The sequence below is a fragment of the Juglans microcarpa x Juglans regia genome, chromosome 1D (assembly GCF_004785595.1).
Source record: "Juglans microcarpa x Juglans regia isolate MS1-56 chromosome 1D, Jm3101_v1.0, whole genome shotgun sequence".
NCBI classification, from domain to species: domain Eukaryota; kingdom Viridiplantae; phylum Streptophyta; class Magnoliopsida; order Fagales; family Juglandaceae; genus Juglans; species Juglans microcarpa x Juglans regia.
The window spans coordinates 37,735,562-37,754,530 of record NC_054594.1 but is presented as its reverse complement, the minus strand read 5'-3'; the positions used below and the strand labels follow the sequence as shown (position 1 = coordinate 37,754,530).

The 18,969-nt window shown below is 36.6% G+C and overlaps 1 protein-coding gene across 1 annotated transcript; it reads right to left on the bottom strand.

Annotated features, from left to right (window-relative positions):
* Window positions 1-13,306: 13,306 nt before the first annotated feature.
* Window positions 13,307-13,905, bottom strand: LOC121252059 (uncharacterized protein At4g14450, chloroplastic-like). The gene has a single exon (XM_041151529.1). It carries the CDS (start codon window positions 13,835-13,837, stop codon window positions 13,508-13,510), a length of 330 nt encoding a protein of 109 aa, XP_041007463.1. The 5' UTR covers window positions 13,838-13,905; the 3' UTR covers window positions 13,307-13,507.
* Window positions 13,906-18,969: the final 5,064 nt, after the last annotated feature.

Genomic DNA, 18,969 nt, shown 5'->3' with positions numbered 1-18,969 from the left:
TCCTAACATAACAATAATAATGATAATTAGCAAGTAGGAGGTTGACAAACTCCTAACAAATATTAAGAATCATATAACATACCGCAGTTGAGGGATTTGAGGTACAATGTGTTGAGAGAGATGAGTTTTCTTTCCCTGTTTCCATGCTGACATGCTGCATTAAACAAAATTGTACAACTATTTTTATTGGAGGAAAAAAGTTCAAAGAATTCAAAATCTTCGAAAAATAACGGCTTTTTTAAACTTTTTGCAACAATTCAAACATTTAATTTACTTTCACAACTAATTATTTCATATAGATAAGTAGACAACCATAGCAGCAACAAGTTAATAATTATTGCATGCATGTTCTGCTTTCATAACATGCACGCAAATTTTTTTTTTTTTAAACCTATACTAGTATTATTAGTGTTAATAATTTTTGCATGCATGTTCTGGATTTATTTTTTTTTAAACCTATACTAGTATTATTAGTGTTAATAATTATTGCATGCATGTTTGCTTCCATAACATGCATGCACAATTTTTTTTTTTTTTTTAACCTATACTAGTATTATTAGTGTTAATAATTATTGCATGCATGTTCTGCTTCCATAACATGCATGCACAAATTTCTCTTTTTTTTTTTAAACCTATACTAGTATTATTAGTGTCAATAATTATTGCATGCATGTTTGCTTCCATAACATGCATGCAATAATTTTTTTTTTTTTAAACCTATTCTAGTATTATTAGTGTTAATAATTATTGCATGTATATTCTGCTTCCAACACTATACTAGTATTATTAGTATGGTGTTGGAAATATCTATCCACCATCAAGTTAATAATTATTACATCATGTTGATGATGATGGTGATGAGGAGATGGAAATTGATGAGGAACCTGTCGAGAGGCTCTGTGTTCAAGTGGATGAGCAAATAGCCAACAACAAAGCTAACGGTATGATTGATTTAGGGAAAACAAAAACTGTAGATTCAGACTTGCAACTTGTGACTTCTGAAGATATAAGTTTTAATAAGCCCGAGTGCTGCACATCTAGAGGTGGATGTATCAAGGAACAAAGTACTGAGGATACAGATGTTAATATGGAAGGAGCATCTGAACATGATAAGATAATGATAGTTGATTGTGCAGATCCTGTTAAAGACGCTTCATGTTCTTTTGTTAATGTGCTAGCTTGTCATACTCTCCTAGAGGAAAACAACAGAGAAAGAAACACACTTGAGGGGGATTCCTATTGGCAGCCCACTGAGCGGAAAAGTATAGTTAGCCCACTTAGTTTAGTGCTTCTGTGTTGTGTTCCCTAAATGAAAAACACTTAGTGCTTCTGTTTTGAAAAACCGAAACGCATTTTTATACATTTTTAGACATGTTTTCAAGCTTCAAAACAGAGCTTCAAAATATAGCTTCAAAACAGAGGATATTCATCCATTACATTCAAAGCACAATCCAAACTATGATTTCTTACCACACGGTGAAGAAGAAGAAGACGAAGACCGGTAGAGTACTGTGAAGAAGAAGACAAACACCCACACCGTGAGATGATGATGCTTTCAGACCCACACTATGATTTTCGGTAGAAGAATATTTCAGAAGAAAATAATCAAACCGACGATAATTCTCAGTATTTTTCCCACTTTCTTTCAACAAGCAAAGCAAATTTCTGAAACTTTCTCCGCATGGCCAAACTTAGAACGTGTTTCCTGAACATTCGGATATGAGTAGCTTGAAGAAGAAGCTTGCTGTTTTCATCTTCTCGCGTTTCTCTTCTTCTTTTTTTTTAAATTGACGTGACAAAAAAAATTTATTTTTTTTAAGCCGACTGTGCGCGGTTTGCCCTTGCCGACTGGCCCTAGAAGAAGTGCACAAGTAAAGGACAATTTTTAGCTCAAATCTCCGGTTCAAGTATTAATTGCTTTTGGTTTCTCTTCGAAATTATACGTTCGCCGTAGATCTGATCTTTTTTCAAATTTTTTCTAGGTCAGAACCAAAGAGCCACATAGATACACATACAGTACAGGCTGTGATGTAACAGGTGGAAGAAAGGACACGTTACATTCATTCATACTTGGATCGACACCCTTCCCAGTGGAAATGCATCAAACTTTGGTTGGATTTTACTTGGGGTTCATGCATTTGAATCTGGGCATGCAATATGACATGAAGAAGTGGTTCAAAAGCATGTTTTACTTGCTAATCTCCCTCCCCATCTCCCCCAAATTAAAAGTCAATTTAGTAGGCAAACTGCTATGCAATTTGGAGTTTAATGTCAAAGTGTACATATATGGCAGAAGGAAGCAACTTGTTTGTGTTTGAATCTTGATTAGGAAAGTATAAAATCACCGCTTATCTCGAAGATTTAAACTAATGAAAAGATATAGATTTAATTATTTAAATTATATTTTTAACAAATTGAATAATAGCGGAGTGTGCCCATCATGCATATGCTGGTCAATCTGAGGAGAAACTTCTGTGGGTTGCAGCAGCTGCAAATTACGGGGAAAAGTTGGTGTGGACTAGCATTGTTAGTGGTTTAGAAATATGGTAATAGTTGGCTTACAAGTTTGCTACTAAAGTGTTGGGTTAATTTGCTTTAGGTGTCACTTGCTCCTCTTCCATCTTGATCCTGCATTTGCTTCACAGAAGTACAGCCAATATGGGTGTGTTGGAAGCTGAACTTCCCCTAACAACTCATGATAGTTCCCTTTGCTTTCGCTACTTTTTCACACGCACAAAAGAGAAAAAAGAGCAAGAAAACAAAAGAATCAATTAAAGTGACGTCAATATATGAAGATAATATAAAATGCCCGTATCTAAAATCCCTTTCAAGCGTGTAGCTTGCAATATAAGACTTTGTATTAGCGAGAATAATATATGTATTATCTTGAGAAAATGATGTATTTGGATGAAATGTGACCGGCTACGAGGGGATTTTTGTCAAAAGGTTGGACTAAGTGGGAGTTGGTAGCTTGTTTTCCTTGAGACAGAGCATGCTTAGGGGCAAAGACCAGCCACATGGAGATTCGGATCAGTACAGAAAGAGCAACCAAATAATGACAAGAAGAAAGATGCATGGGGGGAATCAATTCTCCAAGTGTTTCCTTAGAATGTGAGGTAAGTCAAGTGTGAGAAACAACTCTTATTATCGGTGTGAATAAATCAATGGAAAATTTAAGTATAATGTTAGTATGTCTTTTTATTTTCTCTTTTTATTTTGACCGTTCATATATTTAATTTTTTTTTTTAATTTTGTTTACTTATTCGTTAAGAATGTAACTATTAATGTATTGATATTTTTTTATTTTTTAAAAATATTTAAAAATGTTAAAAAAGTAAAAAAAATTAAAAAAAAAAAGAGTTTTGTGCACGTCCAGCTGTAACAACCTCGAATTACTCAAAATTTAATTTGGTGGCAGCCTAGAATCACTCAAAATTTAATGTGATGTATTTTGTTTGTTTATTAGGCGATTGGATGGGTTGACAAGGGGAGCAGAAAAATTAAGAAGACGTACAAATCTAGTATCCAAATTAGCCATGTTCTTGCCCCTTACTTAATTGGATGTTGAGGTGCATGGGCGCTTTTTCATTTCAAATCAATGGGTAAGTTATGTTCATTTCTGGACCTAGGGGGAACCCTGATCAACATATAAAAACTCCCGTGTATGTATGTCAATTCAATGAAATGGAATCATTGTATATGAGTATGATTGCATGTGCTTGTAGAGACTTTTATTTAGGAAAAAAGTGGAAAAAGGATCATAACAAAGTCTTCAAAGATACGTTAGATAGAAGAAGACGGAGAGGAAAAAGAGGCATGAAGGAGACCAGAGAGGTTGATGCTTAGTAATTGCCGTGCATTAGCATATTCATTTTACATGGTAGCAAGGGAGTTTTTGTCCATGTCGTAGAGGTGAAGGTGGGGGTGGGTTTTTATTTTGTCTTAAGATCTTAAGAGTTTTTGACCCTATCAACCCTAACTGCAGCTCATCAATAAACTTGTTAACAAACTGATTAATAATATATGTCATAATAATATCAATAGACACAAGATATATACGGAACAACTCTTTCGAGAGTGGCGTGCATTCATAAAATCTCTCGAGTTTACATATTTTGTGGGCTTTAATTGGCAAAAGTTTTGGACTCCTCTTTTCGTTTGAGAATAGTCAATTGAGTCCGAAAGATATTGGGGTATTGAGTAAGGCAGCAATCAGTTGTCCATGTATTTGGGACACGCCCTAATCTTAGCAGGCCATTACGACTCAAGCCCCATTATAGTATAAAACGAGCTGAACTAGGCCCAGCTCCTTGCAGTCAAAGGACTACAGGGAACCTCCTCAACTACCCGCTTCGTGCCTTTGTTCTGGCTCGTTCATTGAACCACTCTGGAGTCTGCACTCAAACACGATTGAAATGAAATCAGGCATCCAAATCACGTTTTCTTTTTTGGAAAATGATTTGTACGCAACTTAGAAAAAATCTCTTCATCATTATAACTCTCATCATCTTATGATGTGGTATTAAATGACAAGTTCAAAAATAAAATGTAATAAATAATTTTATCACCTAATGTTACATCATAAAATGATGAAAAGATGATGGAAATTGAGATGATGAGTAGCAGTATTCTATCTTACAACATTGTTGTGAAATGTGTTGTATGTGTATCAATACTCTTCTTTTTTAACCTACTGTTGTCTCCGGCTATCAGAAATACAGAAATACCGCACTTAGTGTTAATGAATAATCTCATATTACCTATGAACAATGTCTTAGATATGTTTGTAAGAAATGAACAATCCTCTCTTGTTGAACCGATTTTATGAGATGAGTTAGGCTCATGAATTTTTTCATGGCATCAGAGCCTATCATAAGATAAATAGAGGCGCACACTACTTATCCCATGACAAGGATAAAAAAAATACTGATCTACATGTGATAGGGTGTTGAGGAATAATCTCACATTATCTATAGATAAGATCTTTGGTATATTTATAAAAAATAAACAATCCTCTTTTATTGAATCGATTTTATGAAATGAATTAACTTCATAAATTCCTTCAATTGGGATATTATCTATATTTTAATGGCTGCTCTTTCGTTCTACTTTGGAACTCTTTAAGACTGCAATCTTTCAAATTGAACCTTTGATATTCATATATATGGGTAGAAACCTTCCGTAATTTTTTATTTTTTGTTCTCTCTAGTTAAGAGACCTGGCTAGAGTTTAATATTGCAGCAAATAGCTAATCCTCTACGATCTAGATTTATCGCGAAATAGTCAGAGACGACAAGCGCTGCAAGTTTTGCATTTAGGTTGACGTTAAATGTTTGGTCTTGTAGTTTCTAGAGTTTGCTTTTTCTCTGAACTGGTCTTGGATTTGAGGTGTCCTGGCTCTAGAATTCCCCAAGCTGTCCAGCAACAACGACTTTTCTCCAATATCAAATCAATGGGCCTGATCTGGTTTGTCCTTGACAAAGTTTATGAAGATGAACCACCGCCTGGTCCCTCCAACAGGAAAATCATGTCCCATTTGAAATTAACTGCATGCAACACAATTTATAATTTAAGTGTAACAGTAAATCAAGTATTTCCAGAAGTTGATAAGATGCGTGTTGAAGGACTGATAGGAATGAATATTTTCAAGCTTCATGTACAGTTAGATATATAGACTAATTAGAGAGAGAAGAATCGCTGTACTTTGAATCTATGTTCACCTTCAAATCTACTCGCTCTTGACATCATTGAGCGGAGATGATAAACTAGTCGGTAACCTAATTAATCTTCTAGCTAGCTAGGACTCATTATTAATGCTGGACACCAAAAAAAAAATATATATATATATATATATATGTATATAGAGAGAGAGCTGTGCTACTATAAGCCTTACACCCTGCATATTCATTTTAAAATTATGTCATTTTATATTTTTATTATATTATATTTATAAAAATATCTGGAATCATTTTTATTATATGAATAAAAAAATAAAATAATATATTTTTAAATAAATGTGTAGAGTGTGAAATTTATATCTAAAATTATATATATATATATAATATGTACGTATGTATGACTGACCATTCAATTGAGCATGCGTGTATGGTGTAGAATTAATTCGCCCCGTTGAATTTCCCACTTTCCTTTATTATGAATCATCTTTGTTGCATCTACATTTAAGTAGTGTTTTCTCGTAGATTAATGGGTCCTAGCAAGTTTGGTCTGCCAACTGTTGCTTTGAATATTAATGATCTTTCAAGTACTGAAATGTCAGAAATGGGCCGGGTTAATAATTTTTGTTTATATTTTTTCACCGATGGTAGGTAGACATTCATAAATTGCTGTAAGCTGAGATTGAATATAAAAAACGCAAACAAAACATCGAACGCTTTGAAGTGTCACACGCAGGATTAATGCAGGCTGGCAGCATGCAGGTTGCAGCAACTACAGTGCAGAGCATTCAAGAAACAAAAGTCAGCAATTAACATATAGAATATGTAGATATCATGCATGTGTTTATGCTAAAAACAAGCTTATAGCATGCAGGAATCTGGCAACACTGTATAATATAGAATATGGGGAAACGGGCATACGTAGAAAGCAAGCAAAGCAAAGAAAACAGTAGTTAAAAGCAGCAATTTGCTTGGGAATTACCTCATTGTACAGGACGTTTCACACCACCAGTTGTGACCGTTCACATATAACTAATAACGGCGGCACGATGTGCTTAAGACATTTTTAATGTCTAAGTCAATAATAATAATAAATGAGAAATAATAATTTAAGAATGTTCAGTCAGACGATCAGAAGATTACATGTTATCTCTATATATACGTGAAGAATACTGGATGAGTACTATTAATCGATCAACTTCATATAAGACTTGGCCATAATAAGGTCTGTTCCTAATATTACAGAATTATCTGATCACCATTCTATTCATATCCTCAACGCAAAGGTCTATCTATCCTAATAAATAGAACGGCTAGAGTCCATTCACGATGCACAATTCCTTTTAGCAGTTATCATTTACGGAAGATAGGCCTTGGGCCCCTAACTCGAGCCAAATCAACATTAACTCCTTCAGTTACTCCATTAATTCCTCTCGCGTGTATGCATGGATAATTTCATAATAAAAAGATTTCTTTCTTTTTCTTTTTGTATATAAATCTCATATTACTCAAAGAAAGGATTCGAGACCCATGGGCTACCCAACTAGTCCATTAATTAGCTCGCTTTTCGTTTCCACTCCTAAAGGAGCGGGAATTTTAAAACTCGAAGAATGTGCATACGTTATCCCGTAACTGTTACCACATTCTCTCCCTATCACGTCATTTAGCCAGGCAATGATGATCCACAGTCCTAATCTCCTTTCCTCATTGCTCCATCTCTTCTCATTCTTTCGTCTTCCCTCCAATCTTTCCCGTTCTTTTTCTCGTTCTTGAGTTCCCACAACTTCGACTTTCCCACTTCATGATTCCTGGCTTGTAACTTTACTTATTTTCCCTTTCTCCTCATTTCATTCGTCATGAAAATGGCCATGCGAAATGTATCCCAGACTCCTTCTGTCCTGGAGTCTTCCATCGTGAAAGACATTCCACGCTTCGAAGGTTTCAGGTGGCGTTCCACTCTCACCCCCAAGGATTTGGTGAATATGCGCAACTCCTACGGGATCCCAGACTCGATACTCCTCGAACTTCCTCGTCAAGGTTGTGTTGATGAAGAAGGGTTTGCCAAAAAGGTTGCCCTATCTGTCTGCGCCCTCACGCATAGTTTTTGATTTCCTTTATGTCATCCAATATGCGACGTTCTTGATCTCTTGAAGTTGGCTCCTACGTGCGCAAATTCACTCTCACGCATGGCTTGTTCTTCTCTATTATTGTATTGTGTCCCGTTTGGTCTTGGAGCCCGTTTGGGAAGAATATCCAAACTACCACCCGAGAGTTCATGACTTTTTATTCTTTGAGGAGCTCTCTAGGTAACGTTTGTAGTTTTCGGATAAAAATCAGCAGTTGGCTTGTTTTGAGAGTAACCATTTGAATGCCAAACAATGGACGAGAAAGTTTTTTTTTTTGTTTTTGGTGTAGGTTGAGAATTTCCTCGTTCAGAGACTGCGCATCGAGAACTCCCTATTAGAGCCACCTGGAGTAAGGTCCTAGATGACAAAGGTTTGGTGGTGGCTTTAAGCCCTCTGTCAGAATGAGAGCAATGCCGTGTCGACAAGGTCGCCGCTTGGGTCACTGAACATGAGGACGAGATTTGGACCGAGGTCCTTCTGACACTCACTAATATTGATCATTTCTTGGTGATGTCTGACCATTCGAATGTTAAAAGGTTGTCTTTTTCTAACCAAGTTCGTCGCGCCGTCTCCCCAAAGAAACTTCCTCTAAGACTACTCCAAAGGCCTCGTAGAAGTGCCCTGGCCTCGCTGCTATGGATACGCCTTCTCCCAGAGCCAAAAAAAAAAAAAAAGTTGCAGGCGTAGGTGTTGGCGCCTCCCCTGTGCCATCCAACCTCACAGTACCTCATCTTTTACCCCTTGTAGTTCACCTACTCATGTACCTTCTCCAAGTCTTGACAACCTCGAGGGCTTGATGGGTCAAGCTTTTTCTAACCTGGCGACCGCTTTTGATTTCAAATTTCCTTCTTAACAGCTTGATTCGGCATCTAGCCCAACGTTTGAATTTCCTACGTTTGAAGCCTCCGATTTGCCACAGGCTAGCGGTGAGGTCAATTTGGATGTGGACACCGTTTCTTCTTTGGGCCTTGTTGACCTAGCGGCCCATGTGGAAACTCAAGGCAATCAAGATGGTGCCCAAGGCGACTACGGTACCCAGAGTGGTGATAAGGACGACGACCCTCCTATTGTCGAAGAATTTCAAGAAGAATGTGGGGACAAAAGTTCAACTCCCCACTCTTTGCCTACCACTATCTCAAAGGGAGTGACTCCTTCGCTTGACCTGGAGGCTTGCAGAGACCAGATTTCTATCCCTCTATCCCTTTCCCTTCTCTTTTAGGGATGATGTTGAGTCATCTCCCTTAGAGGAGGGTGTCTCTATGAGTGGCCTAGTGAGTGAGGTCGTTGACTTGGGGGGTGTTCGCCCGGAGGAAGAATCGGGTGAGGCCTATAGGAGTAGGACGGGCTTGATGGCGGCATCTCCTAAAGCTTTCTTCCTTGGTCCCCGCCGTGGCCAACTCTTCAAAGCTATTGATCAATCCCAGCTGGAGTGTTCCAAACCATCGTCTCGCCATTCCCTTCAGGGTTAGAGGAAAAACTCAGCAAGCAATTTCTCCTAGGAAACCATGGAGTGTGATATCATATATGTCTTGAAGTTCTCAAGGTGATCTATTGGGCTCTTGGACCTATCATACATATCTATCTATGGCACTTTAAACTTTGGCGGGAGTAGTACAACCATTACTTCCGCACTTTAAGGAAAATCTGTGAGGCTTGACAGCTGTTCCACCAAGGAAAATCCCCAATCTTCTTCGCCATCTCCTCGTACTTGCCAGTGAGGTTACGTAGCTCGTCATGCAACTTATTCTTTTCCACATCCTTTGCATTTACTCCCTCATTGCTATATGTTTCTCCTTCTCCCTCTTCACTTTGGCTAGGCATGGTTGTGAGATCCCTATTTTTATGGGTTTTTAATTATTTATTTAATTATGTTATTGTGTTATTTTATTTATGTTATTTTTAAGTGTATTATTTTATTGTTAATTATTTTGGTATGTTGGGTTTTTAATTTCCTTATTATTATTTATTTTATATATGTGTTAGTATTTTTTTGTGTAATTTTATTGTAGTGATTATTTATTGTGGGCTGTGTGTGAGTGTTTGTTTTTGGGCTTAGTGTTGTGTGAAGCCCGAAGCCCAACTCAACCTTGTGTGTGTGTGTGATTGAGCCGAAGCCCAGCCCAGCAGGGCCCAGCCCGTGCGGCCCATGAGAACCCAACTCCCACTTATCAATACGGCGTCGTTTTGGAGGATGACCACTAGGGCTTCATCTCTTTCTCCCTTGCGCCGTGCTCCTTCTTCTTCCTTTCTTCTAGTTTCTTCTGCAGTCTTCTTCTTCTTCCTTCCTCCACGCAGCTGCTGCCGACGCCATCCTAGCCTTTGTTCTGCAATTCAGCCGCAAGCCGCCGCCTCCACCTTGCCTCTTCCTCTCTGTGTCGTTGGGCCGGTGTGGAGGACGGGGTATGACGTGTATTGTGGAAATGGTGAAATTGTAAATAAATGATTAATTTTATAAATGAATTATATATTCCTATTAAATAATTGAACTGTATATTTATGGTTTTATTAAAATGTGTTGTGATGTTACGTGGTCTGTTGCATTGGTTACTGAATATGTGGGTGCGTGTGTAACACGACCCCAAGCCGAGATGGGGTATTATCTCGGTAGAGCTCCTCTGGTCACTCTGGAGCGTAACAGACTGACGTGACATCCCCTGAGTTGTCGCAGGGCGACGACGGGAACGGACGAGACAATAACGCTCTCGTACCGATTCCGTGACCTTTTGGCTAGCGAGGTTAGGGGATGCTTGGCCATGTACGCGCTGGGCGCGAAACTGGGCATTGCCCGTTACGAAATCTCATGCACGGACGTTATCCGTGATGTGACGAAGAGAGCCAGGGTGTGCGAATGGTCCATAGGGGAGACCGTGGTGCATGCGTAATTTCATAATAAATATGATTGAGACTAAAAATGAGATTTTTGGTGTAAGTATAAAAATGGTATTTTAGGGAAAAATGAATGTGGATTGTTATTTTGTCCGTATGGAGACACGTGTTTATATAAATGTGTTTTAAATCTCTTGGATGTTATTTTGGCTAATTACTTATTGAGATGTCATAATCTCATTGTGGTGTTTTACCCTACGGTTCCGTTTTATGGTGCTGTAGAGTTTGACGCAGAGCCCGAGTATGAACCTGAAGGACCGACTCCGCCAGAAGCTTAAGTCATTGATGTGTTGTTCAGTGTTTTGGAACTTGTTTCTCTTATGTTATTTGTTTTCTTTAAATTATCTGTCGGAAGACTGTAAAATTCTTATAAAGTTATTTTACTGCTTTTTGTACAATTCTGGTACTTAATAAAGAAAGACCCTTTTATTCTCTCTGCTGCGAATATTATGTTGTACATTTTTGTATGTTGTACACACTTTGAGCACTGGTCGTTGGGGTGCGTGATCCATGTGGCCATCATCCCGGTGTCACGAACTCCACAAAAATAACACGTGGGGGTCGAGGGCGCCACAATGGTAGCGTTGCTGAGCTCGATATTGCGGCGCTTTAGTTTCTCATTCTCTTTCCTCAGGTTTTCCATGGCGTCCAATGTCATCTTCAGCTTTTCTTCTATCTCTATTAATCGTGTTTCCATGTCTATAGGCGTTGCGTCTAGGTCACGAGTTGCTTGAGAATGCGTCACTGTCAGCATGAGGAAACCACATTGAAGTCCAATGAGAAACTAAAATCACATATTACAGGATCCCACAGATGACGACACTGTAAAAGATGTGTCCTACCACCAGTTGTGATTGTTCACCTGCAACTAGTAACAATGTGACTAAGACACCTCTGATGCCTATATCAACAATAAATAAGAGATGATAGTTTAAAAATGTTCAATCAAATGATCAGAGGGTTATCTATTGTCTTTATATATAGGCATGAAGAATGAGTATTGTTAATCGATCAACTTCGTATAAGACTTAGCCATGATAAGATCTATTCCTGATATCATGGAATTATCTTATCACCATTCTGTTCATATCCTTAATGCAAGGGTCTATCCGTCCAAAGTCCATGCACCAGTTATCCTTTACGGAAGATGGGCATTAGGCCCTAACTCAAGCCAAATCAACATTGACGCCTCTCCTTGCAATTTTGGGTACTGTGATAAGTGATGTTTATAATTTATTTTGAATTTAATGCGGACAAATAAATCAGGAAAAAACCAAAAAGGCCGATGTTTGCTTTTATTTTAAATTTTATAAGAGTCGTAGAGATAGACGGAGCTTATTTTTAAAATCAAGGCAGGCAAATAATAGAACACTTGGGACCACATTTTACCCAATAAACTGATAAATAATGCTATTATCAAGAAAATAAATAAATAAAATTGATGTAATTTTAAAATAACACTAGTAGTTTTTAAAGATGAGGAGGACCAAGGTGCTTGCTTGTAGTTGTAGATCAGACACAGAACAGTTATTCAAAAGCAAATAGAATACATTTTTCTTGCGTAAGCTTGATGTTTGCATTTATTAATTTAAACATGCATTATTGCTCTTTGGGTTATTCTGAGTACGACCACTCGAATCGGATCGTATCGACCTGCAGATACTGAAAAGAAGACTAGTTTATCCTATTATTAAGAAAAATGACATTATCCATTTAAATACCAAAAATAATTATAATCAGGATTCATTGTTCCAACCATCAACCCATTATCTCTTAAATGCATTTGGCTAATCATTGTTATTATATAAACATGTATAAATAGTGCTACAACAAGACAAACACTTTATATAATTATGTTTTAAATCGAAAATATTTATTTTAATATATTATTTTATTAATATATTATTTGTTTAAAACAAAAGGTTGTATGCGTGTAATTTTCCTTGTGAATGGTAACTCCATTCATATAATTTTAAAAAATAACAATTCACATTGTTAATAATAGCACTGTAGCAGTACCACAAGTCATGCCTAAATTTCTTATATTGAAATCACTTCAATCAGTGTGAATAGCAGTACCACATGTTTGAAATTTCTATTTTAGATAAAATGTGGTCAATCAAACATTTTATTTGTAAAAAATTCTAGAAGTTAAAGATCATATCAATTATAAATAATTTTGTGAAATATAAAACTTAATCGTGAGTAGTTAGTTTGTAATGTTATTTATTTATTTTTGTATGTATTAGTTAAAGCTGTAACTCCGTTATGAATAAAGTCTATTTTTTAAAAAGAAAAAAATACTAAATTGAGAATAAAGAAGAAAATTAAAAGCTCGTCTTCAAATTACAAAGGAGAAGAAACCACAAACGAAAGAGAATACCGATAACAACCTCCCTCCGGCTAAATTCACCATCAATCATTGGCCGCAACAGAAATTGTAAGAAGTACTGATTAATGGTGAAAAAAAGAGTAAGATGCAATCCTTACACAGAAAGATCCACTCAAAACAAGTGTTGATGAATAAAAGAATTGCTTATCATTTCACTGCAATTATGCCATACCGCACTAACAATATCTATCCATTGGGTAAAAGTAAAACAATGCCAACGAAGGAAATTCGTTTTGCGAAACCAATTATATTAAGAATTCTTTGTACAGCTTACACAAATCAATGTTAACGTTGAAAAAAGAAAAACCCATCCCCACGCACACCGTTAGATTTGCATACTATTTGTCGATCGTACAATCCTATTCTTCCTATCTCCTGTTCTTTTGCTTTTTTGGGCGGACGGGAGGGTCGGGGAGGTCCATTCCTCTCTACACGGGTACAAACGGCCGGACACGCGGAGCCGGCTCGTAGCAGAAGGGAGCCGCCGGGTGCTGCCACTTCTTGAACGACACCAGTTTCTCCGGCTCCGCGCACTGCTGCCTCGACTCCTCCCTCGACCTCATATCCACCGTCCGATCAGTGACCAACTTCGGCGAAGTCGGCGACGCCGCAAGTGGCGACAGGAGCGGGATGGCCACGTTCCAAGTCGAAGCGGGAGTGCTGATCTGCAAGGACGCCGGTGCTCTCCGTTGCAAGCGGCTGGGCTGCCGCCGGTTTGCCACGCAGGCGCTGGATTTACTTCTCTGTGAATCGGCCATGGTTGGTTGCTTGTGAGTTGTGTGGGTGATTTTCTCAAGTAAAGTTGTGGTAGATACGTGAAAGATAGGAGGGAGGTGTGTGGGTGTATATAAAGGGGTCTGCTGGGGAACACACGTTCTTGGGGTCCACAGAGAGTCAAAAGCGGGCAAAAGGAATAATAATATGTATTGTAACGCTCGGCTCGGCTTTCCAGCTTTTCTTTGTTGTTAATGACCGATTCGCCATTATTTTTATTTTTTTATTTTTTTATTGTTGTTGACCATATGTTCTCTATCCGTGTTTTTATTTTATTTATTAGATTTGTAATTTGTAATTTTCGAGTTCTTCGACACTTTGATAGATTTACCTATTGCAAAATAATATTTTTCTCTATTTTAAATATATGATAATTTTATAAAATTAAACTTATTTTTAATAAAATAGCATAATTATATTAATTAGTTATGAAATAAGTTGTAAAATAGTTATTGATTATTGATGTATTATCTGTTATGCACCGTTATTTTTAGCATATAAGTTTATTTCCAATCATTCTAATTATAGTAATGATTAAGTCTCACGTATATTATTTCTTTATAATTATAATAAATAAATTATATACGTACAAGATTATAACTTACAATTAAACATTTCTCTTAGTAATTATAAAGGGGATTGTTAACGTCGTGTTTTACATGCTTTTGGGCCAGGCTCCAGCAACTCAGATCTTCAGAATTTGAGTCTGCAAAAGATAAGAAAGGAGACAACTGGGAGAGAGCAGCCTTGGGATTAGAGAGTCTCCGATGCCAAAGTTAGTAAATTTTCTTGAAAGTTTATAAATAAGTGAGAGAGTCTAGAGATCAGAGACTTTTCTCGTACGACTTGCTATTTATACCATAAGTCTGGGGGGACAGATCGTGTCTGCCTTTATGGAGTCTGTGTCCTTCATATTGTTCTTTTTGTCAGAGTCCTTTAATGCGGAGTGACTCTACGACGACGTCATTAACGTGGCGTATAGCTCGAGTAGTGATGCTATTAATGCGGCGTGATTCTCTGATTTTTTCCCACCCCACTAGCATTCTTGGTGGTTCGTTGATGTCCCTCATGTCAGAAGATCGAGTGTACCCCGTACATTAAACTCACTTCACAGACAAGCACTCAAGAGCTATACACTATTCAAGGAGTCTCCAAGTTGGCGAGTCTCAACCTCTGCAACATGTTCCCTGAAGTAGGTTGCGTTTAGGGGAGCCTACCCATGGGCCGGGTTGGAGACTCTGCTTGTTCTGGGTTGGGCTTTTGCAACTAAGTTTCCTTAATTGACATTCTTAGGCCCGTTGGGATAGGGGGAGGGGGGGGGGGGGGGGGGATCCCCTTACAGGGATGATATACAATATTGAACTAAAGCTCAACCGATGTTCAACATCATGTCTAGAATGAGTTGGAGTTTTTTTCTTATTTTTATTAGGAATGTCCTATAAGTTTAAAATCAAATATGGCATTGGGTGTTTAATAGCACTCAGGGTTTTTTTCCTTTATTATGAACAATAATTTATTTAAACATTACTAATTGCCAATGAATAATGATAATTGCTAATGAATAATGATAAGATGGTTCTGGTGCATTTTCTCAGGCTATAAAAAGGTTGGAAAGAAAATCGTTATGTCTCTAAATCTATATATGAGTAAATCATATGATAGGATGGAATGGGGATTTCTAGAAGCTGTGATGCAGAAAATTGGACTTGGTGACAAATGGATCAAGTTGATAATGCTTTGTGTGAAATTTGTCTCTTTTTCCATTTTGGTGAATGGGGTGCCTAAAGGTCCTGTATTTCCATCTCAAGGCTTGAGGTAAGGGAATCCCATTTCCCCTTACATATTTCTATTATGCACTGAGGGATTGATTTCTTTATTACAGCAGGTTGAGAGATCAAAATAGATTGAAGGTATACAGATTTGCAAAGGAGCTCCTAAGCTTAATCATCTCTTATTTACAGATGACAATGTGTTGTTTTGCAGGGCCACTTTGTAAACTTGTTTAAATATCCAGCACCTCTTTGATATCTATGAAAGAGCATTGGGTCAAAGGGTGAATAAAGAGAATACCTCAATGGTGTTCAGTAAAAATGTCCATAGCAATCAACAAGAGGAAATAATGGCTTTCTCGGGGGGGGGGGGGGGGGGGGGGGTGTCTAACACTACCAACAGTATGAAAAATATCTTAAGTTTCCTCCTATTGTGGGGAGAGGCAAGAGGCAAGCCTTTTCAGATTTAAAGCAGAAAGTTTGGCACAAGTTGAATGGCTGGAAGGAGAAGTTATTATCACAAGGAGGTAAATAGATATTGATTAAGGCAGTAGTATTGGCAATTCCAACTTACACAATGAGATGCTTTAGAATACTAAATACCCTTTGCAGTGAATTAGAAAATATGATGGCAAATTTTTGGTGGGGTCAGAAGAAGGAAGAAAGAAAAACTAGATGTGTTAGCTGGAAGAAAATGTGTGAGGTTAAAACACAAGGAGATATGGGCTTTAAAGATTTACAAATTTTCAATCAATCCTTTCTTGCAAAACAGGCTTGGAGGATTATGCCTGAGGAGACAACTTTGTTGCACAAGCTTTCTAAGGGCAAGTATTTTCCTGCTTCATGTTTTAGTGATTCAAAATTGGGGTATGTCCCTTCATATGTTTGGAGAGGAATATGGGAAGCAAAGACATTATTGCTAAAAGGGTGCATATGGAGGGTTAGGGATGGTAAGTTTATTAATGTTTGGACTAATTATTGGCTGCCTAGGCATAAATTGATACAGAGCACTCTTCATGGACATGATCATGAATCTCTAGTAGTAGCTGACCTCATTGATGAAGAAACAAAGTGGTGGAATGTGAAAAAAGTTAGAAGATTACTACCCCTTCAAGATGCAGAAAATGTATTCAAAGTGTTGATTAGTACAGAGAGTAGGCTTGATTGCATTATTTGGGAACATGATAAGTCTGGAATTTTCAGTGTGAAGAGTGCATATGATCTCTTTTAAAAGCTTTTTAAGCAAGATGGTGAATGTTCAAATGTAGCAGATTAGAGGAAACTTTGGCAAATGAAGGTGCCTAATAGGGTCAAAATCTTTGCATGGAGAGCTTGAAAAAATAAACTTCCAACTCGAAGGAATCTGAAAGCTCGGCACATATTGCATTGCAGGAAGCTCTTTGTGAATGGTGTACAGATGAGGAGGAAGATGTGGGACATGCATTATGCTATTGCCCCTCTGTAAGGCATTCGTGGAAGCAATACTTTCCTGACTTAAGCGCAGATGATGTTAAGTTGGATATTATGCAAATTGCTTTGAAGGTGTTGAGTCAAGGTAAACATGAAGATCTTGATAAGTTCTTTCTTATTGCTTGAAGCATATGGCATAGAAGAAACCAAAGGATTTTTTAAAATAAAATCTTAACAATAGACCAAGTAATTAAGCATACTTTGATTTTGGCTAAGGATTACAAAGAAGCTAGAATTCAGAAACAAACCAGAAAGCTTTCAAGTTGCTATTGGTAGGCTCCTCCTCAAAATGCACTGAAGTTAAACGTAGATGTGACTGCTTTTGAAACTCTAAATAGAGCAGACGTGGGTGTTATTTTAAGAAATACTTCCTATGAAGTAATCGTGACTGCAAGTATGAAGGAAAGTGGAGTGAATGACCCAATGGAAATTGAGCTTCATGCTATATTGAGAGGGCTACAAATCTGTATTCCCATGAGTATTTATAAAATTATTATTGAAAGTGATTCACTACTTATAGTAAATGAATTGACTGAAGCATGTGAATCAAGATCTTTATGGGATAATCTTATTTATAAGGTGAAAGAATATGATGAAAATGTTCCCAAAATGTTCTATTCAACATAAGGGACGGATGACTAATGAAGCGGCTCACACTTTGGCAAATTGTGCCATACATCTAGATGACTTAGTAATTTGGTGGGATTCATTCTCAGAGTGTATTTCACAAATTATTTGGTTTGAAATTTTGATGTAATTGTGATTGTTCTTGAATAAAAGTTTTATCTTCCTATATAAAAAAAAAATATGATAAAATGGTTGTGCAGGTGTTGTGGAATTTTAACATTTAAGTTTGTTGATATGATGCGAGATTTGAGATCATTATTATTATTACTATTATTTTGCTACTTGAGATTAGGAATATTTGTGAAGATTAGTTTGCGAAGAAATCATTTCAAGCTTTTAAAAAGTGAGAGAGAACAACTTTTTCTATAACATTGTTTTGATTTATTTTAAGAGGAAACGACAATAAAGAAAATAATATATTGAAAAAAAAAAAAACTACTATGTTTTTCAAGCTACCCTAGCATTAGAATAATTATTAGGATTTAAGGATATATAGAGATATTTTATTGATGTAATGCATTTTAAATTACTTTCTATATCAACCAATCAAATAAAAAGTTATTTAAAATACATGATATCAATCTATATATGTAATTGGGGATATCAAATCTAATATAAAAAGTAACATTGTGTTATTTATATTTAAACTAAATAAAATCGAGATACTCTAAAATCCCATAGAGACTACTAGCTAACATGTAAGTTTCCTCAAATTTAATAATTATTTTTTAGATTGAATAGTTTATATATTATAGAGAAACATTTAATTTAATAATTATTTTTTAGATTGAATAGTTTATATATTATAGAGAAACATTTATGACGCATCATATATAAATATCTAAAATATATTTGGAAATAATTTTTAAGATCTAAATCTCTCTATAATAAAAGATAAAAAGATAAGATTCGAATGGATTGAATAGGAGAATATCCAGGTAAAATTTTAAAAATTCTGTAAAATAGAGTTTATTGAAAATAGATAATATTAGTTCAATATTTGCACCAACATCACTCCTTGTGCTTAATTATATTAGCGTCTAAAAATTATAATTTCTTGCCACACAAACTTGACTATTTCGCAAATGGTAGAGTTCCTTCTTTTATTTTATTTTATTTTCGAAATATGACATTATTTAAAAGGGTGTTTTTCTTTTGTTTCTGCGAATGAATGCCATTCAAAAGGGCCGAGTCTAAGCTGGGAAGCCGAGCCGAAAGTAAAACATTAGAAGCCAGCCGATAATGTAAAC